The following is a 21,020-nucleotide window of genomic DNA, read 5'->3' as shown; positions in this document are numbered from 1 at the left end:
GTATCCTGTCTATTCCATCATATTCCTCACTATCATATCATACAGTATCCTGTCTATTCCATCATATTCCTCACTATCACATCATACAGTATCCTGTCTATTCCATCATATTCCTCACTATCACATCATACATTATCCTGTCTATTCCATCATATTCCTCACTATCATATCATACAGTATCCTGTCTATTCCATCATATTCCTAACTATCACATCATACAGTATCCTGTCTATTCCATCATATTCCTCACTATCACATCATACAGTATCCTGTCTATTCCGTCATATTCCTCACTATCACATCATACAGTATCCTGTCTATTCCATCATATTCCTCACTATCACATCATACAGTATCCTGTCTATTCCATCATATTCCTCACTATCACATCATACAGTATCCTGTCTATTCCATCATATTCCTCACTATCACATCATACAGTATCCTGTCTATTCCGTCATATTCCTCACTATCACATCATACAGTATCCTGTCTATTCCATCATATTCCTCACTATCACATCATACAGTATCCTGTCTATTCCATCATATTCCTAACTATCACATCATACAGTATCCTGTCTATTCCGTCATATTCCTCACTATCACATCATACAGTATCCTGTCTATTCCATCATATTCCTAACTATCACATCATACAGTATCCTGTCTATTCCATCATATTCCTCACTATCACATCATACAGTATCCTGTCTATTCCATCATATTCCTCACTATCACATCATACAGTATCCTGTCTATTCCGTCATATTCCTAACTATCACATCATACAGTATCCTGTCTATTCCATCATATTCCTAACTATCACATCATACAGTATCCTGTCTATTCCATCATATTCCTAACTATCACATCATACAGTATCCTGTCTATTCCATCATATTCCTCACTATCACATCATACAGTATCCTGTCTATTCCATCATATTCCTAACTATCACATCATACAGTATCCTGTCTATTCCGTCATATTCCTCACTATCACATCATACAGTATCCTGTCTATTGCGTCATATTCCTCACTATCACATCATACAGTATCCTGTCTATTCTGTCATATTCCTCACTATCACATCATACAGTATCCTGTCTATTCCATCATATTCCTAACTATCACATCATACAGTATCCTGTCTATTCCATCATATTCCTAACTATCACATCATACAGTATCCTGTCTATTCCATCATATTCCTAACTATCACATCATACAGTATCCTGTCTATTCCATCATATTCCTCACTATCACATCATACAGTATCCTGTCTATTCCATCATATTCCTAACTATCACATCATACAGTATCCTGTCTATTCCATCATATTCCTCACTATCACATCATACAGTATCCTGTCTATTCCGTCATATTCCTCACTATCACATCATACAGTATCCTGTCTATTCTGTCATATTCCTCACTATCACATCATACAGTATCCTGTCTATTCCATCATATTCCTAACTATCACATCATACAGTATCCTGTCTATTCCATCATATTCCTAACTATCACATCATACAGTATCCTGTCTATTCCATCATATTCCTAACTATCACATCATACAGTATCCTGTCTATTCCATCATATTCCTAACTATCACATCATACAGTATCCTGTCTATTCCGTCATATTCCTCACTATCACATCATACAGTATCCTGTCTATTCCGTCATATTCCTTACTATCACATCATACAGTATCCTGTCTATTCTGTCATATTCCTCACTATCACATCATACATTATCCTGTCTATTCCATCATATTCCTCACTATCATATCATACAGTATCCTGTCTATTCCATCATATTCCTAACTATCACATCATACAGTATCCTGTCTATTCCATCATATTCCTAACTATCACATCATACAGTATCCTGTCTATTCCATCATATTCCTCACTATCATATTTTACAGTATCCTGTCTATTCCATCATATTCCTCACTATCATATCATACAGTATCCTGTCTATTCCATCATATTCCTAACTATCACATCATACAGTATCCTGTCTATTCCATCATATTCCTCACTATCACATCATACAGTATCCTGTCTATTCCATCATATTCCTAACTATCACATCATACAGTATCCTGTCTATTCCATCATATTCCTCACTATCACATCATACAGTATCCTGTCTATTCCGTCATATTCCTCACTATCACATCATACAGTATCCTGTCTATTCTGTCATATTCCTCACTATCACATCATACAGTATCCTGTCTATTCCATCATATTCCTAACTATCACATCATACAGTATCCTGTCTATTCCATCATATTCCTAACTATCACATCATACAGTATCCTGTCTATTCCATCATATTCCTAACTATCACATCATACAGTATCCTGTCTATTCCATCATATTCCTCACTATCACATCATACAGTATCCTGTCTATTCCATCATATTCCTAACTATCACATCATACAGTATCCTGTCTATTCCATCATATTCCTCACTATCACATCATACAGTATCCTGTCTATTGCGTCATATTCCTCACTATCACATCATACAGTATCCTGTCTATTCTGTCATATTCCTCACTATCACATCATACAGTATCCTGTCTATTCCATCATATTCCTAACTATCACATCATACAGTATCCTGTCTATTCCATCATATTCCTAACTATCACATCATACAGTATCCTGTCTATTCCATCATATTCCTAACTATCACATCATACAGTATCCTGTCTATTCCATCATATTCCTAACTATCACATCATACAGTATCCTGTCTATTCCATCATATTCCTCACTATCACATCATACAGTATCCTGTCTATTCCGTCATATTCCTTACTATCACATCATACAGTATCCTGTCTATTCTGTCATATTCCTCACTATCACATCATACATTATCCTGTCTATTCCATCATATTCCTCACTATCATATCATACAGTATCCTGTCTATTCCATCATATTCCTAACTATCACATCATACAGTATCCTGTCTATTCCATCATATTCCTAACTATCACATCATACAGTATCCTGTCTATTCCATCATATTCCTCACTATCATATTTTACAGTATCCTGTCTATTCCATCATATTCCTAACTATCACATCATACAGTATCCTGTCTATTCCATCATATTCCTCACTATCACATCATACAGTATCCTGTCTATTCCGTCATATTCCTCACTATCACATCATACAGTATCCTTTCTATTCCGTCATATTCCTCACTATCACATCATACAGTATCCTGTCTATTCCGTCATATTCCTCACTATCACATCATACAGTATCCTGTCTATTCCGTCATATTCCTCACTATCACATCATACAGTATCCTGTCTATTCCATCATATTCCTCACTATCACATCATACAGTATCCTGTCTATTCCATCATATTCCTCACTATCACATCATACAGTATCCTGTCTATTCCATCATATTCCTAACTATCACATCATACAGTATCCTGTCTATTCCATCATATTCCTCACTATCACATCATACAGTATCCTGTCTATTCCATCATATTCCTCACTATCACATCATACATTATCCTGTCTATTCCATCCTATTCCTCACTATCACATCATACAGTATCCTGTCTATTCCATCATATTCCTCACTATCACATCATACAGTATCCTGTCTATTCCATCATATTCCTCACTATCACATCATACAGTATCTTGTCTGACACACTAACCGCTGAAACATCTCAACCCACATAAGCCTTCTCTACTGGATCTCCGCAGAGGATCTCAGAGGCATTCAAATACTATTCAGCGAGCCTGCTCATCCTTCCCCTGTCTTTATTCTATGAGACCAGGGCTCCTTATTCCCCATGTGGCAGGGATTTTCCCCTCTGTCTTTATCCCCTGCTCCAATAAATAAGTGGATAACACACTTTGCTCGGGAGCATTACAATTATTTGTTGCTCTATTTTAATATCCATACGTTTTACTTCTGACATATAATTACAAACCATAGGGTAACACTGACCTTTGAGCCTAGCTGCTTTATACAGCTCCATTTTTCAACCGGGGTAAGCGACCAATGTGACCTAGAATTCAATATATAGAACACTTTAGATTAGGATTGACAATATTACCATATATTATAAAATTGAAGACATAAGACAAAAAGTGTAATTTATGAAGCATAAACAAAACAGTGTACATTCAGCATTTTCACCCCTTTGTGTTGTCTTTGTTTTTACTTGTCTTTATAACTGGTATGCCTACTGTACTGTTTAGCTTGTTTAGATGATGGTAATCGTGTTACAGAGGTGCACAGGCTGTTTTAGGCCACTACGCTCCTTCAGACCCCCCACCGCTTTCAGTTTGTTTTGTTTTCTCTTCTGTACTAATATTTCGGAAATGAAGTAATTTAAACTAATTGCAATCAGCCTCTATTATTGGCTGACAGCTTCCAGTTTCATGTCATCTATTGAATTTAAATTAGCTATTGAAGTTCAGTTAAGCAAAGCAAACAGTCTTTGTGAGGTTCAGGAGCTCTCAAGGTGCTGGCTATCTTTTTCCTCCTGAGGGCAACCACCAATGAATAAGCTTTTCATTGTTCACTGAACCACCAAGGTGTGGCCTCAATTGTCTACTGTGCCACCAAGGAGGAAGCTTTGTTATCTTTTAGGCCACCATGGAATGGGCTGTTCTGCCCATTAATCCACGTCAGAATGAGCTGTGTTGTATATTGGGCCATCACAGAATGTGCTTTGTTGTACATTGAGCCACAATCTGTTTGTAAACTGGACAACTAGGGAATGGGAAGAGCTGTTCACTAGGCCACTGGACATTGGTTCATAAGAATGAGCTGTGTTGTATAGTGGGCCATCACAGAATGTGCTTTGTTGTAAATTGAGCCACAATCTGTTTGTAAACTGGACAACTAGGGAATGGGAAGTCCTGTTCACTAGGCCACTGGACATTGGTTCATAAGAATGGTCTGTGTTGTATAGTGGGCCATCACAGAATGTGCTTTGTTGTACATTGAGCCACAATCTGTTTGTAAACTGGACAACTAGGGAATGGGAAGTCCTGTTCACTAGGCCACTGGACATTGGTTCATAAGAATGGTCTGTGTCATGCACTGGACCATCCAGCAATGAGCTCAGTTGTAAACTAGGTCACCGGGGAATGGGCATTGAATTGTATACTAGCCACCAGCAAATGAGCTTCACATTGGATAATAGCTACCCAAAAATTGTTTCTGTATTCCACACTTGTCCCCAAAGAAAGGGCTTGTTTTGAATTCTCATAACGGGAATGGATCTTAGGGTCACTGTACTGGTATGTTACGTGGATCGCTATTCCGGACCAGTACTGCTATAATGTCACTGCTGGGTCTAGTGTGTGTGGGCATAGTGGGCAATGTATAAATAGTAATGATGGTAACGGTAAATTGAACATACTCTTGAGGATGTGAGGATAGCGGGCGCATTTTGCCTTGGGTGCCTAAACATCTTGTCTTGCCACTGCAGAAAATGTATAGTTACGCTACTAAAATTATATTAAAAAAGAGAATAGATATTTTGGGCCTGATTCATTAGTGACCTTAACTTGTGCAAAACTTAAGATGCTTATTTTAAGAAGAAACGGGGAGAAAAGAGTGAAGTTAAGATGGATGTTCATCTTAACTTAAGAAATTCTTCATTTACGCAGTGGATTTTGTTTCTTATCTCCCTTTTCTGAGCATGCACAGAGTGGATTTGCTTAAGATAAGCAAAAAAAGGCAGATAAGATCACTAATGAATCAGGCCCTTCATCTTCATTTGTGGGATCAAACTAAGAGCCCTCTGGCACCTTCAAAGAGAAGGTGCCAGAGGTAAGGCATTTGACAAGTTGTTGGTTGAGGAAGAGGGCACCAGTTTATATCAGATCTTCCCAATCTCTTCCTTGCAGAGGATTGAGAAAACATTTATATATATTTAAAAAAATCAGTTGGGGTTAGAAGTCTGAGCAGAGATGAAAGATTGGAAGTATGCTTGTTTGGCAGTGACCGGAGCAGTTCCGTATGTGTGGTAGGTAACCGTATTTGTGAGGAAGTCACTAGAAGTATGAGATTTACACCAATGTTCTATGTTCGATGTTCTATCTTGCGAGAAAGTTTCTGAAGCCGTTGTGTTATTTTAGTGTGCCATGACTGACATCAAGGTCGACGTGGAGTGTGAAGAGTAGCTGGAGAAACTTGATCAAGGGCTTTTGCTATGGTTTGGTTAAGATGTGGCACTGCCATAGCAGAATAGGATATGTAGAAAATAGGGGAGAGACGTTGTTGCAGAGAGGAGGATAGTTCACGATATTTAATAGAACTGAGAATCCAGCTAGTGTGTGGAGGCCTGGTGGAGTTGGACAGCAGAGAGGATGAAGTGATGGAGGAGAGCTTGTTGGTGATAAGGTGATGACCCAAGATGATGGAGAAAGAAGTGTAAAGGAAATCAGAACTGAGCATAGTCTAGAGAATAACAAATCGAGGCAGTGGCCATCCTGATGAGTACAAGAGTCAGTTCACTGGAAGAGTCAGAGAGAGGAGATGATAAAGAGTAGTTTGGAGGCACAAGGAGAATTTGGATTATTAAAGGTGAAGTTGACATCACCCATGATGATGGTGGGGATGTCAGAGCATAAGAAATGAGGGCGCCAGACAGAGACATGTTCAACAAATTGTTGGTGTGCTCCACGGGGGCAATACATCACAGCAACACACAAGGAGAATGGGTTTGATATCCAGATAGGACCAGTGGCGGATCCAGGGGGGGGCAATCGGCCCCCTAGCAGGTGCTTGCTGCTGACGGCTGCACACTGTGCAGGTCCGTTCAGCAGTGACAGTATGCTGCCCGGCTGCTCTGATTGTGTTTTAAACACAATCAGAGCAGCGGGACAGCACACTGCCAATGCTGAACGGACCTGCACATACTGTGCAGCCGTCAGCAGCCGTAGAAATTAGAAAGGGGGCGGGGCCTAATCGCCCCCCCTAAAATCGCCCCGGGTAGAGCAGTTGCCTAGATCCGCCCCTGGATAGGACGTACTTCAAAAGATGTGAATGCAAACAATGGGACATTTGGTAGAAGGGTGAATTTACAATGCAAGGAAAGGAATAGCCCAACCCCAACTCCTTGTCTGATTCCGGGCATGGAGTTGTGGGTGAAGTAGAGACCACCATGTAAAAGGTCTGCCGGTGAGGCAGTGTCTGATTGGGTGAGCCATGTTTCAGTTATTGGCAATATAGACAAAGGGTTGTGACGGAGGGAGGGTGATGTTCTCAAGATAATGGCATGGAAGTATAGTAAGAAAAACAATTTGTTAAACATTTCAGGATTTAAGAATGACAGGCAGGATGTTACAGATAAAAAACTATCGAAATAGAAAGAGAGAAAAAAAGAAAAGAAAGTGACCAAATTACAATGACCAGAACAGTGAGAGAAGAAGTACAGTGTCAGAAGATTGAAGATTCTTCTGAAGATTGAAGATTCTTTCTTGTTGGAATCAGATGTTGCTCACTGTTTGCTCTACTGTGTTGTATAACTGTGAATTTCCAACACTTTGCAAGAAAAACAGTTAGTGGAGGTAAATAGTGACATGTGACAGCCTTAGACAGAATGCTAGCACATAGTAAGGCTGATTTTAGAAACAACTGGCAGCTGATCAAATAAAATACTATTGCTGTGAGTGAGTCTAGATAAGAACCAGGCCACAATGGTGTCATAAAATCTGCCTCACCGATAAGAAGTTTTACACCGGTAATAAAAAAAACTCATAATAAATTGCAGTTACATACTTTGAAAAAGCACAACTTGTATGGAGACTCTAAGATATAGGAGAGGATGTTAGCAGTAGTAACTGCTGTTGCATAACACTGAAAAAGAACAAATCCTATGGAGAGATTCAGATATAGGAGTTACACTGCACGAAAATGGAAGCAAGAAAGAGGCAAGCAACTACCAACCAGTGAGCCTTATATCAGTAGTAACGTAATTGGTGGAAACAGTACTATACAGTATAACATGTCTGGAAAGAAAGAGTTGTAGAATATATCAGCATCTTACTTGATCCTAACCAGCATGGATTTACTTGGAGAAGATCTGGTCAAACAAATCTTATTGAAATTTTTGACTGAGTGACTAAAGTAGTAGATCAAGAGTGTGGGGGGGGGGAGGGGGGCGTAGATGTAGCTTATCTGGATTTTAGTAAGGCTTTCAACACTGTCCCACATCCTAGACTGTTAAATGAACTTGAAAGATTGGTATTGGATTCTAAGACGGTTAAATGGATAAGATCGTGGTTGCAGGATAGAAAACAGAGAGTTGTAGTCAATGGAGTGCATTCACAGGAGGGAGAGGTTACCAGTGGAGTACCTCAGGGATCTGTACTTGGACCAATGCTGTTTAATATCTTTATTGGTGACATGGCAAATGGTATTGAAGGGAAGGTTTGCCTTTTTGCAGATGACACAAAGATATGCAACAGGGTGGGCACATTAGGGGGGTAAAACAAATGAATGATGATTTAGGTAGACTAGAGGAATGGTCAAGAGAGTGGCAACTACAGTTTAATGCTAGAAAATAACAAAATCATGCACTTGAGTCTCAAAAACCCAAAGGCTAAATATAGTATTAATGGCACAATAATGGAAACTACTGAGGAGGGAAGGGATCTAGGAGTCATTATTTCAGGTGACATAAAAGCAGGTAAGCAATGTAACAAAGCAATGAGGACGACAAGTCAGATGCTTGGTTGCATAGGGAGAGGAATCAGTAGCAGAAAGAAAGAAGTAATAATACCACTGTATAGGTCCGGCCTCATCTAGAATACTGTGTTCAGTTCTGGAGGCCGTATCTCCAGAAGGATATAAATACATTACAGACTGTACAAAGAAGGGCAACTAAAATGGTGCATGGCCTACAGCACAAAACTTACCTGGAAAGACTCAAAGATCTTACTATGTATAGTTTGGAGCACAGAAGGGAAATGGGGGACGTGATAGAAACTTTCAAATATATCAAGGGTTATAACAAGGTGCAGGAGGGAAACATTCTACAAAGGAAGAGAAGTATTAGAACACGAGGACATGTACTGACACTGGAGGGAAGAGAAGTATTAGAACACGAGGACATGTACTGACACTGGGGGGGAAGAGAAGTATTAGAACACGAGGACATGTACTGACACTGGGGGGAAGAGAAGTATTAGAACACGAGGACATGTACTGACACTGGGGGGAAGAGAAGTATTAGAACACGAGGACATGCACTGACACTGGAGGGAAGAGAAGTATTAGAACACGAGGACATGTACTGACACTGGGGGGAAGAGAAGTATTAGAACATGAGGACATGTACTGACCCTGGGGGGAAGAGAAGTATTAGAACACGAAGACATGTACTGACACTGGAGGGAAGAGAAGTATTAGAACACGAGGACATGTACTGATACTGGGGGGAAGTAGGTTCAGAGGAAATGTGAGGAAAAACTACTTCACAGAAAGGGTAGTGGGTAAGTGGAATAACCTCCCATCAGAGGTGGCAGAGGATAATACAGTAGAGCAATGTAAACATGCTTGGGATAGACATAAGGATATCTTTACAAAGAACTAAGGATCAAACAGGGTTTGAGGTTACCACAGGTTAAACAATGGGCAGACTAGATGGGCCAAGCGGTTCTTATCTGCCGTCAAATTCTATGTTTCTATGCTGGAGGATGATAGCAGTAGTACCTGCTGTTACATAAACTGAAAAAGCACAACTTGCATTGAGATGAGATTCAGATATAGGAGAGGATGGTAGCAGTAGAAGTTGATATATCAGTTATCAGTAGTGCAGTACAATAGCTGATATGGGAGAAAGACAGAAATGAGAATAAACAATGGAAAAGAAGAGTAGAAAATGATAATAGCAGAGCTCTATACTTTATCCATAATTCTCCTCATCCCTCTCTTTATACATTGTCCATGTCTATTATTATATTGTCCCATTGTTAGACATATTATATAGTCCAATTGTCAGACATGAGATATAGTCCCAGTGTCAGACATATGATATAGTCCAATATACAGACATATTATATACTCCCATTGTCAGAGATGTGATATAGTCCCAATCAAAACTAACATGAAGAAAGGGACGTCCAAAAAATGATATAACTATATACGAAAAAAAATAGATGAAATGTCGGGAATGCATTAGTTTTACATGATTTAATTTTATTAAAATGATAAAATATAACCGAAAAGGAAAAATTGTATATAGATAAACCAATAATATTATTATAATCTCTCAGTTAAATATAATTTACCAAAATACATACAACACGTGTCCAAATTTTGATACCCCGGGTTTATTTTTTTAAAAGAATAGAACGCAAACAAACTTTTCAAAATATATGTTGCATTTTAGGATATCATCCTTAAATTAGTAAATAGAGCAAATCTCATATGGATCACTGTCCGGAGCAAAAGACCTGTATTCTGAAAGTAAGTGGCCAGTTCACTTCTTAGTAATAGTGTCGTCCACTTTTTCAATCACCATTTGCATGTTGCCTGATTTACTAATCAATTCTACTGTGTGATATAACTTTTTTGTAGCTCGTCACATCGATCCAATTTTATCATTAATAAATCCCCTATGACTCTGTAAATCTTTAGATCTCAAACACGCCTAAATACAGTGTATTCGCAGAGCTTACACTCATTTCCTTCATTTCTCTGTGGGGCAGAATTCTTAATTCAACATATGAGTTGCCCTTCATCATGCTATTGAGGAATATGTGGCTGATCACTACTTTTATTGATTTTAAGAGGCACATTTTAAAACTGAATTCTTTTTGTCTATATTACATATAGCCTATGTCAGCACATGGCCTCTTTGAGCCAGACCACATGCTGAGCGGTACCTAAACGTCTATTCAGGTGTCATAACCAGGCTATATTTCACTGCGGGAGCTCTTTGAAGCTGCCCCAGGTGACCCTTCTATCTTCTCACACTGGGATGTGCAAAGCCCTCCAATACATTTACATCAGACTCTGTCTTCACATTTTACACTTTAACTAAACTTATCAATGGATTCATTAGAACCTATTTACACTGCAGTTATTATTTATCCCTTATACATAACTGTACGCTTTCTATGTTCACAACAAATAGCAAATACACTATATGGACAAAAGTATTTGGCCACATGTGTTAATTATTGAATTGAGGTGTTTCAATCAGACCCATTGCCAGAGGTGTATAAAGTCAAGCACCTAGCCATGCAGTCTCCATCTGTAAACATTTGTGATACAAAATGAGTCGTTCTGAAGAGTTCAGTGACTTCAAGCGTGGTACTGTGATAGGAGGCCACCTTTGTAATAAGACGGTTCGTGAAATTTCATCCCTGCTGGATATTCCACGGTCAACTGTAAGTGATATTATTAGAAAGTGTAAGCGTTTAGGAACAACAGCAACTCAGCCACAAAGCGGAAGACCACGTAACATCACAGAGCGGGATCAACGACTGCTAAGGCGCATGGTGCATAAAAGTCGCCAACGCTCTGCTGATTTCATAGCTGAAGAGTTCCAAACTTCCACTGGCATCAATGCACAAAAGCTGTGCTGCAAGAGCTTAATGGAATGGGCTTCCATGGCTGAGCAGCTGCATGCAAGTCCCACATTCCCAATGCCAAGCATTGGATGGAGTGATGTAAAGCACTCCGACACTGGACTGTGGAGCAGTGGCAACGTGTTCTGCGGAGTGACAAATCATCCTTCTGTTTGGCAGTCAGATGGGCGGACATTACCTGCCTGACTGCATTATGCCAACTGTGAAGTTTATTGGAGGAGAGATAATGGTATGGGGCTGTATTTCTGGGTTTGGGCTAGGCCCCTTATCTCCAGTGAGGGCAAGCTTAATGCTTCAGCATACCAAGTCATTTTGGACAATACTATGCTTCCAATTTTGTGGCACCAGTTTGGGGAGGGCCCTTTTCTATTCCAACCCCAGTCCACAAAGCAAGGACTACAAAGACATGGTTTGATGAGTTTGGTGTGTAAGAACTTGACTGGCCCGCACAGAGACCTGACCTCAACCCCATCGGACACCTTTGGGATGAACTGGAACGGAGATTGTGAGCCAGGCCTTCTCGTCCAACATCAGTGCCTGACCTCATAAATGCTCTACAGAATAAGTGGGCACAAATTCCCACAGAAACACTCCAACATCTTGTGGAAAGCCTTCCAAGAAGAGTGGAAGCTGTTATCACTGCAAAAGGGGGACCAATTCCATATTAAAGTATATGTATTTGAATACAATATCAATACAGTCCCTGTTGGTATAACGGTCAAGCGTCCGGATACTCTTGGGCAGCACGGTGGCATAGTGGTTAGCACTTCTGCCTTACAGCACTGGGGTCATGAGTTCAATTCTCGACCATGGCCTTATCTGTGAGGAGTTTGTATGTTCTCCCCGTGTTTGCGTGGGTTTCCTCCGGGTGCTCCGGTTTCCTCCCACACTCCAAAAACATACTGGTAGGTTAATTGGCTGCTAACAAATTGACCCATGTCTGTCTGTCTGTGTGTGTTAGGGAATTTAGACTGTAAGCCCCAATGGGGCAGGGACTGATGTGAATGAAGTTCTCTGTACAGCGCTGCGGAATTAGTGGTGCTATATAAATAAATGGTGATGATGATGATACTCTTGTCCATATAGTGTATAAATGGTTTGCATATGGTTCCTTATTTATTTCCAATAACAAGCTGTTGCTGCTCTTATGGGTCCCTGTCAAGAGCATAAACATAAATACATATGTGTTCATAAGGTAACAGTTGCATAGGAACAATCTCACCAAGTCCGGGAGTGGTTAGTGCTATGGGAGATAACTACCTCTTGTACCGTACAGTCCAAAATAGCTCCTGCTCAGGATCTTTCCATAGTATTCAGCTTCTTAATTGACACAGATTCCCGATGATTAAACAGAATCTTTCTGCAGGCATACAGCAGTTATGAATATGAAGCACCATTCAAAAGATTTCCTGCTTCTTAGAACCTGATTGTGCTGTAAAGGATATGTATTATACTCACGCGTTTTGCCATCCCAAGTATGACTTTTTCAGTGATCCATATGAGATTTGCTCTATTTACTAATTTATGGATGATATCCTAAAACACAACATATATGTTGAAAAGTTTGACTGCCTTACATACTTTAACAAAATAGACCCAGGGTACCAAAATTTTGACACATGTTGCATGTATTTTGCTAAATTATATTTAACGAAAGATTATAATAATATTATTGGTTTATCTGTATATTTTTTTTTCCTTTTGGTTGTATTCTATCATTTTAATAAAATTGATTCATGAAAAACAAACGCACATTTCATCTAATTTTATTTAGCATATATTTATATCAGTTTTTTGGCGCCCATGTTGTTTTTGATTATGATTATTATGTTTTAGGCAACGGTTAGGGAGCGACTCTTGACTGATTTTTCAGATTCTAGCTGTCATTCTGTAGAATGTACTAAATAAATGACAACTAGAATCTGATTGGTTGCTATAGGCAACGTCTCTACTTTTTCAAACCTGTAGTTTAGTAAATACACCCTAGTGTTTGTTTCATGAGATATAGTCCCAATGCAAGACATGTTATACTGTATAGTTGCCAGACATTTTACGATGGAAATTAACAGAGAAAAATGGTTTGCTGGATGAAATAATGTTTTGCTGAAAACGTTTAGTTAACCTGTAAGCTTTGTTAAACTTTCTTGTTTCCGTATTTCTGTGCCTGTGAAGGGTTCATTCCTTTTCACACCTTGTGAAACTATTTGCTCAAGATAAGAAGCTGTTTCTGCTGGAGGAGCTTTAAACAAAGACATTCCTTCCTGATTTTCTCTTTGGTTCTAAGGGTGTATAATGTTATAACTGTCATAGTAATGAATGTGTCTTAACCAATAGAGATCGTTGTCCTTATCTTTTCCCTGTGCTATCATATTGTTATATATCATGTTATGTAATGTAATAAGTGGTGTGTCTACTCATTACTGAGCAAGGCAGCCACATATATGTGTTTTTAATGAAATAAACAAAGAAAATTACTTTTTGTCTAATCTGAGCTCATAGTTTTTGATAACTTGCCATAATACCAAGTCCCATTTCCAGGCATGCGATATAGTCCCAGTGTCAGACATGCAATATAGTCCCATTGTCAGACATGCAATATAGTCCCAGTGTCAGACATGCGATATAGTCCCATTACCAGGCATGCAATATAGTCCCAGTGTCAGACATGCAATATAGTCCCAGTGTCAGACATGCGATATAGTCCCATTGTCAGACATGCAATATAGTCCCATTACCAGGCATGCGATACAGTCCCAGTGTCAGACATGCGATATAGTCCCATTACCAGGCATGCGATACAGTCCCAGTGTCAGACATGCAATATAGTCCCATTACCAGGCATGCGATACAGTCCCAGTGTCAGACATGCAATATAGTCCCATTATCAGACATGCTATATAGTCCCATTACCAGGCATGCGATACAGTCCTAGTGTCAGACATGCGATATAGTCCCATTATCAGACATGCAATATAGTCCCATTACCAGACATGCGATATAGTCCCATTACCAGACATGCGATATAGTCCCATTACCAGACATGTGATATAGTCCCATTACCAGACATGCAATATAGTCCCATCACCAGACATGCAATATAGTCCCATCACCAGACATGCAATATAGTCCCAGTGTCAGACATGCAATATAGTCCCATTACCAGGCATGTGATACAGTCCCATTACCAGACAATATAGTCCCAGTGTCAGACATGCAATATAGTCCCAGTGACAGACATGCAATATAGTCCCATTACCAGGCATGCAATATAGTCCCATCACCAGACATGCAATATAGTCCCAGTGTCAGACATGCAATATAGTCCCATTACCAGGCATGTGATACAGTCCCATTACCAGACAATATAGTCCCAGTGTCAGACATGCAATATAGTCCCAGTGTCAGATATGCGATATAGTCCCAGTATCAAACATGCAATATAGTCCCATTGTCAGACATGCAATATAGTCCCATTACCAGGCATGCGATACAGTCCCAGTGTCAGACATGCGATATAGTGCCATTATCAGACATGCGACATAGTCCCATTATCAGACATGCTATATAGTCCCATTACCAGGCATGCGATACAGTCCCAGTGTCAGACATGCAATATAGTCCCATTATCAGACATGCAATATAGTCCCATTATCAGACATGCAATATAGTCCCATTACCAGGCATGCAATATAGTCCCATCACCAGACATGCAATATAGTCCCAGTGTCAGACATGCAATATAGTCCCATTACCAGGCATGTGATACAGTCCCATTACCAGACAATATAGTCCCAGTGTCAGACATGCAATATAGTCCCAGTGACAGACATGCAATATAGTCCCAGTGTCAGACATGCAATATAGTCCCAGTGACAGACATGCAATATAGTCCCAGTGTCAGACATGCAATATAGTCCCAGTGTCAGACATGCGATACAGTCCCATTGTCAGACACGTTACAATATCCAGTTGTCAGACATATTACATAGTACCAGTGTCAGACATGCAATATAGTCCCATTACCAGACATGCGATATAGTCCCATTACCAGACATGCAATACAGTCCCATTACAAGACATGCGATACAGTCCCAGTGTCAGACATGCGATATAGTCCCATTATCAGACATGTGATATAGTCCCATTACCAGACATGCGATATAGTCCCATTACCAGACATGCGATACAGTCCCAGTGTCAGACATGCGATATAGTCCCATTATCAGACATGTGATATAGTCCCATTACCAGACATGCGATATAGTCCCATTACCAGACATGCGATATAGTCCCATTACCAGACATGCGATATAGTCCCATCACCAGACATGCAATATAGTCCCATCACCAGACATGCAATATAGTCCCAGTGTCAGACATGCAATATAGTCCCATTACCAGGCATGTGATACAGTCCCATTACCAGACAATATAGTCCCAGTGTCAGACATGCAATATAGTCCCATTACCAGGCATGTGATACAGTCCCATTACCAGACAATATAGTCCCAGTGTCAGACATGCGATATAGTCTCAGTGTCAGACATGCGATATAGTCCCAGTGTCAAACATGCAATATAGTCCCATTGTCAGACATGCAATATAGTCCCATTACCAGGCATGCGATACAGTCCCAGTGTCAGACATGCGACATAGTCCCATTATCAGACATGCTATATAGTCCCATTACCAGGCATGCGATACAGTCCCAGTGTCAGACATGCAATATAGTCCCATTATCAGACATGCAATATAGTCCCATTATCAGACATGCAATATAGTCCCATTACCAGACATGCAATATAGTCCCATTACCAGACATGCAATATAGTCCCATTACCAGACATGCAATATAGTCCCATCACCAGACATGCAATATAGTCCCAGTGTCAGACATGCAATATAGTCCCATTACCAGGCATGTGATACAGTCCCATTACCAGACAATATAGTCCCAGTGTCAGACATGCAATATAGTCCCAGTGACAGACATGCAATATAGTCCCAGTGTCAGACATGCAATATAGTCCCAGTGACAGACATGCAATATAGTCCCAGTGTCAGACATGCAATATAGTCCCAGTGTCAGACATGCGATACAGTCCCATTGTCAGACACGTTACATAGTCCAGTTGTCAGACATATTACATAGTACCAGTGTCAGACATGCAATATAGTCCCATTACCAGACATGCGATATAGTCCCATTACCAGACATGCAATATAGTCCCATTACCAGACATGCGATACAGTCCCAGTGTCAGACATGCGATACAGTCCCATTATCAGACATGTGATATAGTCCCATTACCAGACATGCGATATAGTCCCATTACCAGACATGCGATATAGTCCCATTACCAGACATGCGATATAGTCCCATCACCAGACATGCAATATAGTCCCATCACCAGACATGCAATATAGTCCCAGTGTCAGACATGCAATATAGTCCTAGTGTCAGACATGCAATATAGTCCCAGTGTCAGACATGCAATATAGCAGACTTGCCAACTCTCCCGCATTTTGCGGGAGACTCCCGCATTTTGCGAGAGTCTCCCGGGCTCCCGGGCGAGTGTGGCAATCCCCCGCATCTGGATAATTCTGCCCACTTCCTAGTGAAGTGGGCAGAATTAAGTCCCAAACGCCGCGATTCCCGGTGAATCGCGGCGTTTGGCCCCGCCCCCCGCTGTCAAATGACGCATTTTGCGTCATCACGTCATGGGGGCAGGTCCAAAATGACGTCACTTGGAGCCCCGCCCCCCCCGTCACGCCCACCTCCTCTGCAGGCTCCCGGATTTCACCAACAGAAAGTTGGTAAGTATGCAATATAGTCCCAGTGTCAGACATGCGATACAGTCCCATTATCAGACATGTGATATAGTCCCATTACCAGACATGCGATATAGTCCCATTACCAGACATGCGATATAGTCCCATTACCAGACATGCGATATAGTCCCATCACCAGACATGCAATATAGTCCCATCACCAGACATGCAATATAGTCCCAGTGTCAGACATGCAATATAGTCCCAGTGACAGACATGCAATATAGTCCTAGTGTCAGACATGCAATATAGTCCTAGTGTCAGACATGCAATATAGTCCTAGTGTCAGACATGCAATATAGTCCTAGTGTCAGACATGCAATATAGTCCTAGTGTCAGACATGCAATATAGTCCCAGTGTCAGACATGCAATATAGTCCCAGTGACAGACATGCAATATAGTCCTAGTGTCAGACATGCAATATAGTCCTAGTGTCAGACATGCAATATAGTCCCAGTGACAGACATGCAATATAGTCCCAGTGACAGACATGCAATATAGTACCAGTGTCAGACATGCAATATAGTCCCGTTATCAGACTTGTTATATTATCATGCTGTTCTGGATATTACATAGGGATATAAGACATACAATGAAAGAGAGGGCTTCTATGAAAGGGAGAGGGCTTCAGGTTACCTGTCTGGAACAGTAGATATGAGACAAACTGTGGGGGGAGAGCGGCAGATGCCGGGTATGGTAAGTGACAGCTGGACTCCAGGTTCAAGCTGTGACTCGATCATATTAATAGAGCTCCTACCCTAACAGACACGGCTGCAGGATTACTGAAGAAGGCAGTCAGTCCGTCAAGAAATGCTGTAATACAACTAGAGCTAGCTACAAGACCATCAGAGTACAGTGCCAATCCCATAGGTTAGACTGCCCTAGTCAAAGAACAATCTTCTAGGGGTCCTGTACTAGCTGCAGATCTACTTACAAGGTAGCCCCCTGTGCAGAGACCTTCATCATAACCTGATACCAGGTGTAACATTGCTAAAATTACACTGTATTCTTTAGGATCAATTCCAGCATTTGCCCAGAGTGCACACTTGCTCATTGGTCTTATTCTACCACGCACCAATGTCCCTGTGCTATATTGTTGACTCAAATCCATAAGTATTGACAGAGTGAAAACTCTCTCCATTACATTGTAATACTAATGTTCTAGAGAGCCTTTAAGTAGTGTAATTCTCAAGGGTAGGCTGGGCTGGGGGGGCATTCCCACCCCTCCCGGGGCCAGTCCCATATTGGGCTACCTTGGGCTGAGTCATTGGTCCACCTGCATTATTTTTCCTTTAAAATTTTCGTAATAGGCTGCTGAGTTGAGGTTCGCCCCCCCACCCCCGGGATAAAATTTGCTAGTCCACCCATGGTGATTCTGCTGCATGGTCTCACCCTCCCTTGGTTGAACTTAGCACGCTACCATAATCAAATCCAGAGTTTAGCTACACTAATTACTGCAGCAATGTATGTGTTATGTAATGCAGCGAGTGAGGTGTGTGACATATTATGTGTCTATATAGATCTAATAATTATACTTTCCTCATCCTTTGTTACACATATCCTGTTGTTTAGCAATGTATTATGCAATGCAGGGAGAGAGGCGTGGGATATATGTATAATTATTCTCTATAATCTAATCACTCTATTTTCCTGTCCTGCTGAACGTCTACATAGATTTTGCTAACACAGGTTAATTACAAATCAGTCGTCAAGTAAAATAAAGACCCTAGGGTACAAATTACAATTAAACAAAAAGTTTTACCTTTTATTCCGGCTTAGAGATTTCACCTCGTTGCTCGTGTAACAGGTAGTATCAATGTATAGTACAAGACCGTCACATGACCAGTAATACAGAAACACTCCGGTCACGTTTAAGTCACCTAGATGACAGGAAAGGATTTTAATAGAATGTTGCTGGACAGGTCTGCTCTATGTCTCTGTACTCTCTGCAGGTAAACAGGACATATTACATTTGTAATTGATATTGCATTAATATTTCAAAAATATTAGCTGAACAAACGAAAAAAAAAGTTACAGGACTGTTCTCTTCTGCTTACGTGGTTTAAGCCAGTTATATCTCTAGATTACTATTTTTGAAGAGTTTAGGAAACCTTAAATGAACTCTATGAATGAGGAAGTTAGATACATTTTAATTCTTCCTGTCTGTTAAAGGACACCATGGGGTATATTTACTAAACTGCGGGTTTGGAAAAGTGGAGATGTTGTCTATAGCAACCAATCAGATTCTAACTATCATTTATTTAGTGCATTCTACAAAATGACAGCTGGAATCTGATTGGTTGCTATAGGCAACATCTCCACTTTTCCAAACACGCAGTTTAGTAAATCTAGCCCCATGTTTACAGCATCAAAACAACTGGACACTGACTTTAGTAAATTATTTGCACTTGGGTTCAACCCTGTCTAAGCTGTGGCCTCTCTATGTGCATCATCATTTATTTATATAGCGCCAACATATTCCGTAGCGCTTTACAATTAGGGACAAACACAGTAAACTAATAAACAAACTGGGTAAAACAGACAGAGAGGTGAGAAGGCCCTGCTCGCAAGCTTACAATCTATGGGACAATGGGAGTTTGATACATGTCAACATTTTACTTTTCGGTGCAGCCAGACTGCAAAGGTAAAAGTGATTCGTAAGCTAAATGATCCTGTCACACGGCAATGTTTGTCAGAGGGTTGTTGAATTGTGTAACGGATGGTAATAGGGTAATGTAGTGAGGTTAAGAGGGTGGTTGAGGAATATTATAAGCTTGTCTGAAGAGGTGGGTTTTCAGAGAACGCTTGAAAGTTTGTAGACCAGAGAGTCTTATTGTGCGAGGGAGTGAAATCCATAGAGTGGGAGCAGCCTGAACAAAGTCCTGTAACTGGGAATAGGAGGATGTAATGAGGGTGGATGAGAGACGCAGATCTTGTGCAGAACGGAGTTGCCGAGTTGGGAGATATTTTGAGACAAAGGATATGTGCATGGACTATTGCAAATATCTCCGCAACACGCAATGCCTCTTTTAATGATTAACAATGCTTGGCCAACACTTCTACCTCTGTTGCCTTGATACATATATCCTATATTACTGGATCATACATGGTATTAAAGTAATATAAATTTATTAAGTTTGGTGTGACAGGATAGACCTCCTATGCCACCCTGACTGCTGTGGTGCTGGAGGCCGGCTGGCTTGCCTTGCCACTGTCCCCTTTTCTTTATCCCAAATGCACCCTCTATCCGCAGTAGGAGGGGCCTGCTGCCACCACTAGACTCCTTTACCGGCACCTAGAACCGCGTCCTTCTGGGTAACTCTCGCTGCTAGTGTAACCCCTTGCTGATACACCTGGGCTGGTACAACTAACCCTTTGCCTTCAAATCAGGGTTAGTGTGGAAGGTTCCCCCTGGTCTATCACACTGGCCAAGGGCTGCCAATAACAGGCAGAGCATTGGGACTGGAATGCTGGGTCCCAATCTCAGAAGAGCCGGATAACGGATTAGATTGGTCTAATCTGTAAATCACAGGAATTACAGCAGGTAAGTAGGATAAAAAAGT

At 40.6% G+C, this 21,020-nt stretch overlaps 1 protein-coding gene across 2 annotated transcripts in view; it reads right to left on the bottom strand.

Moving 5' to 3' along the window:
- The window catches only part of LOC142109022 (NACHT, LRR and PYD domains-containing protein 12-like), a 63,812-nt gene that overhangs the window by 38,378 nt on the left and 4,414 nt on the right, over nt 1–21,020 (bottom strand). Inside the window, exons 2-3 of one of the 2 annotated variants that reach the window (XM_075193014.1) lie at nt 19,220–19,337; nt 4,015–4,075 (exon numbers count right to left, since the gene is read on the bottom strand). In XM_075193014.1, the coding sequence (XP_075049115.1) occupies nt 4,015–4,045 (31 nt within the window). In that variant the 5' untranslated portion in view covers nt 4,046–4,075; nt 19,220–19,337. The remainder of the gene's footprint in view (nt 1–4,014; nt 4,076–19,219; nt 19,338–21,020) is intronic. The other variant, XM_075193015.1, reaches the window with a different exon arrangement.

Source organism: Mixophyes fleayi, chromosome 12 (assembly GCF_038048845.1).
Source record: "Mixophyes fleayi isolate aMixFle1 chromosome 12, aMixFle1.hap1, whole genome shotgun sequence".
Classification (NCBI taxonomy): domain Eukaryota; kingdom Metazoa; phylum Chordata; class Amphibia; order Anura; family Limnodynastidae; genus Mixophyes; species Mixophyes fleayi.
The sequence above is the reverse complement of the archived record's forward strand: the minus strand, read 5'-3'. Positions and strand labels throughout refer to the sequence as shown.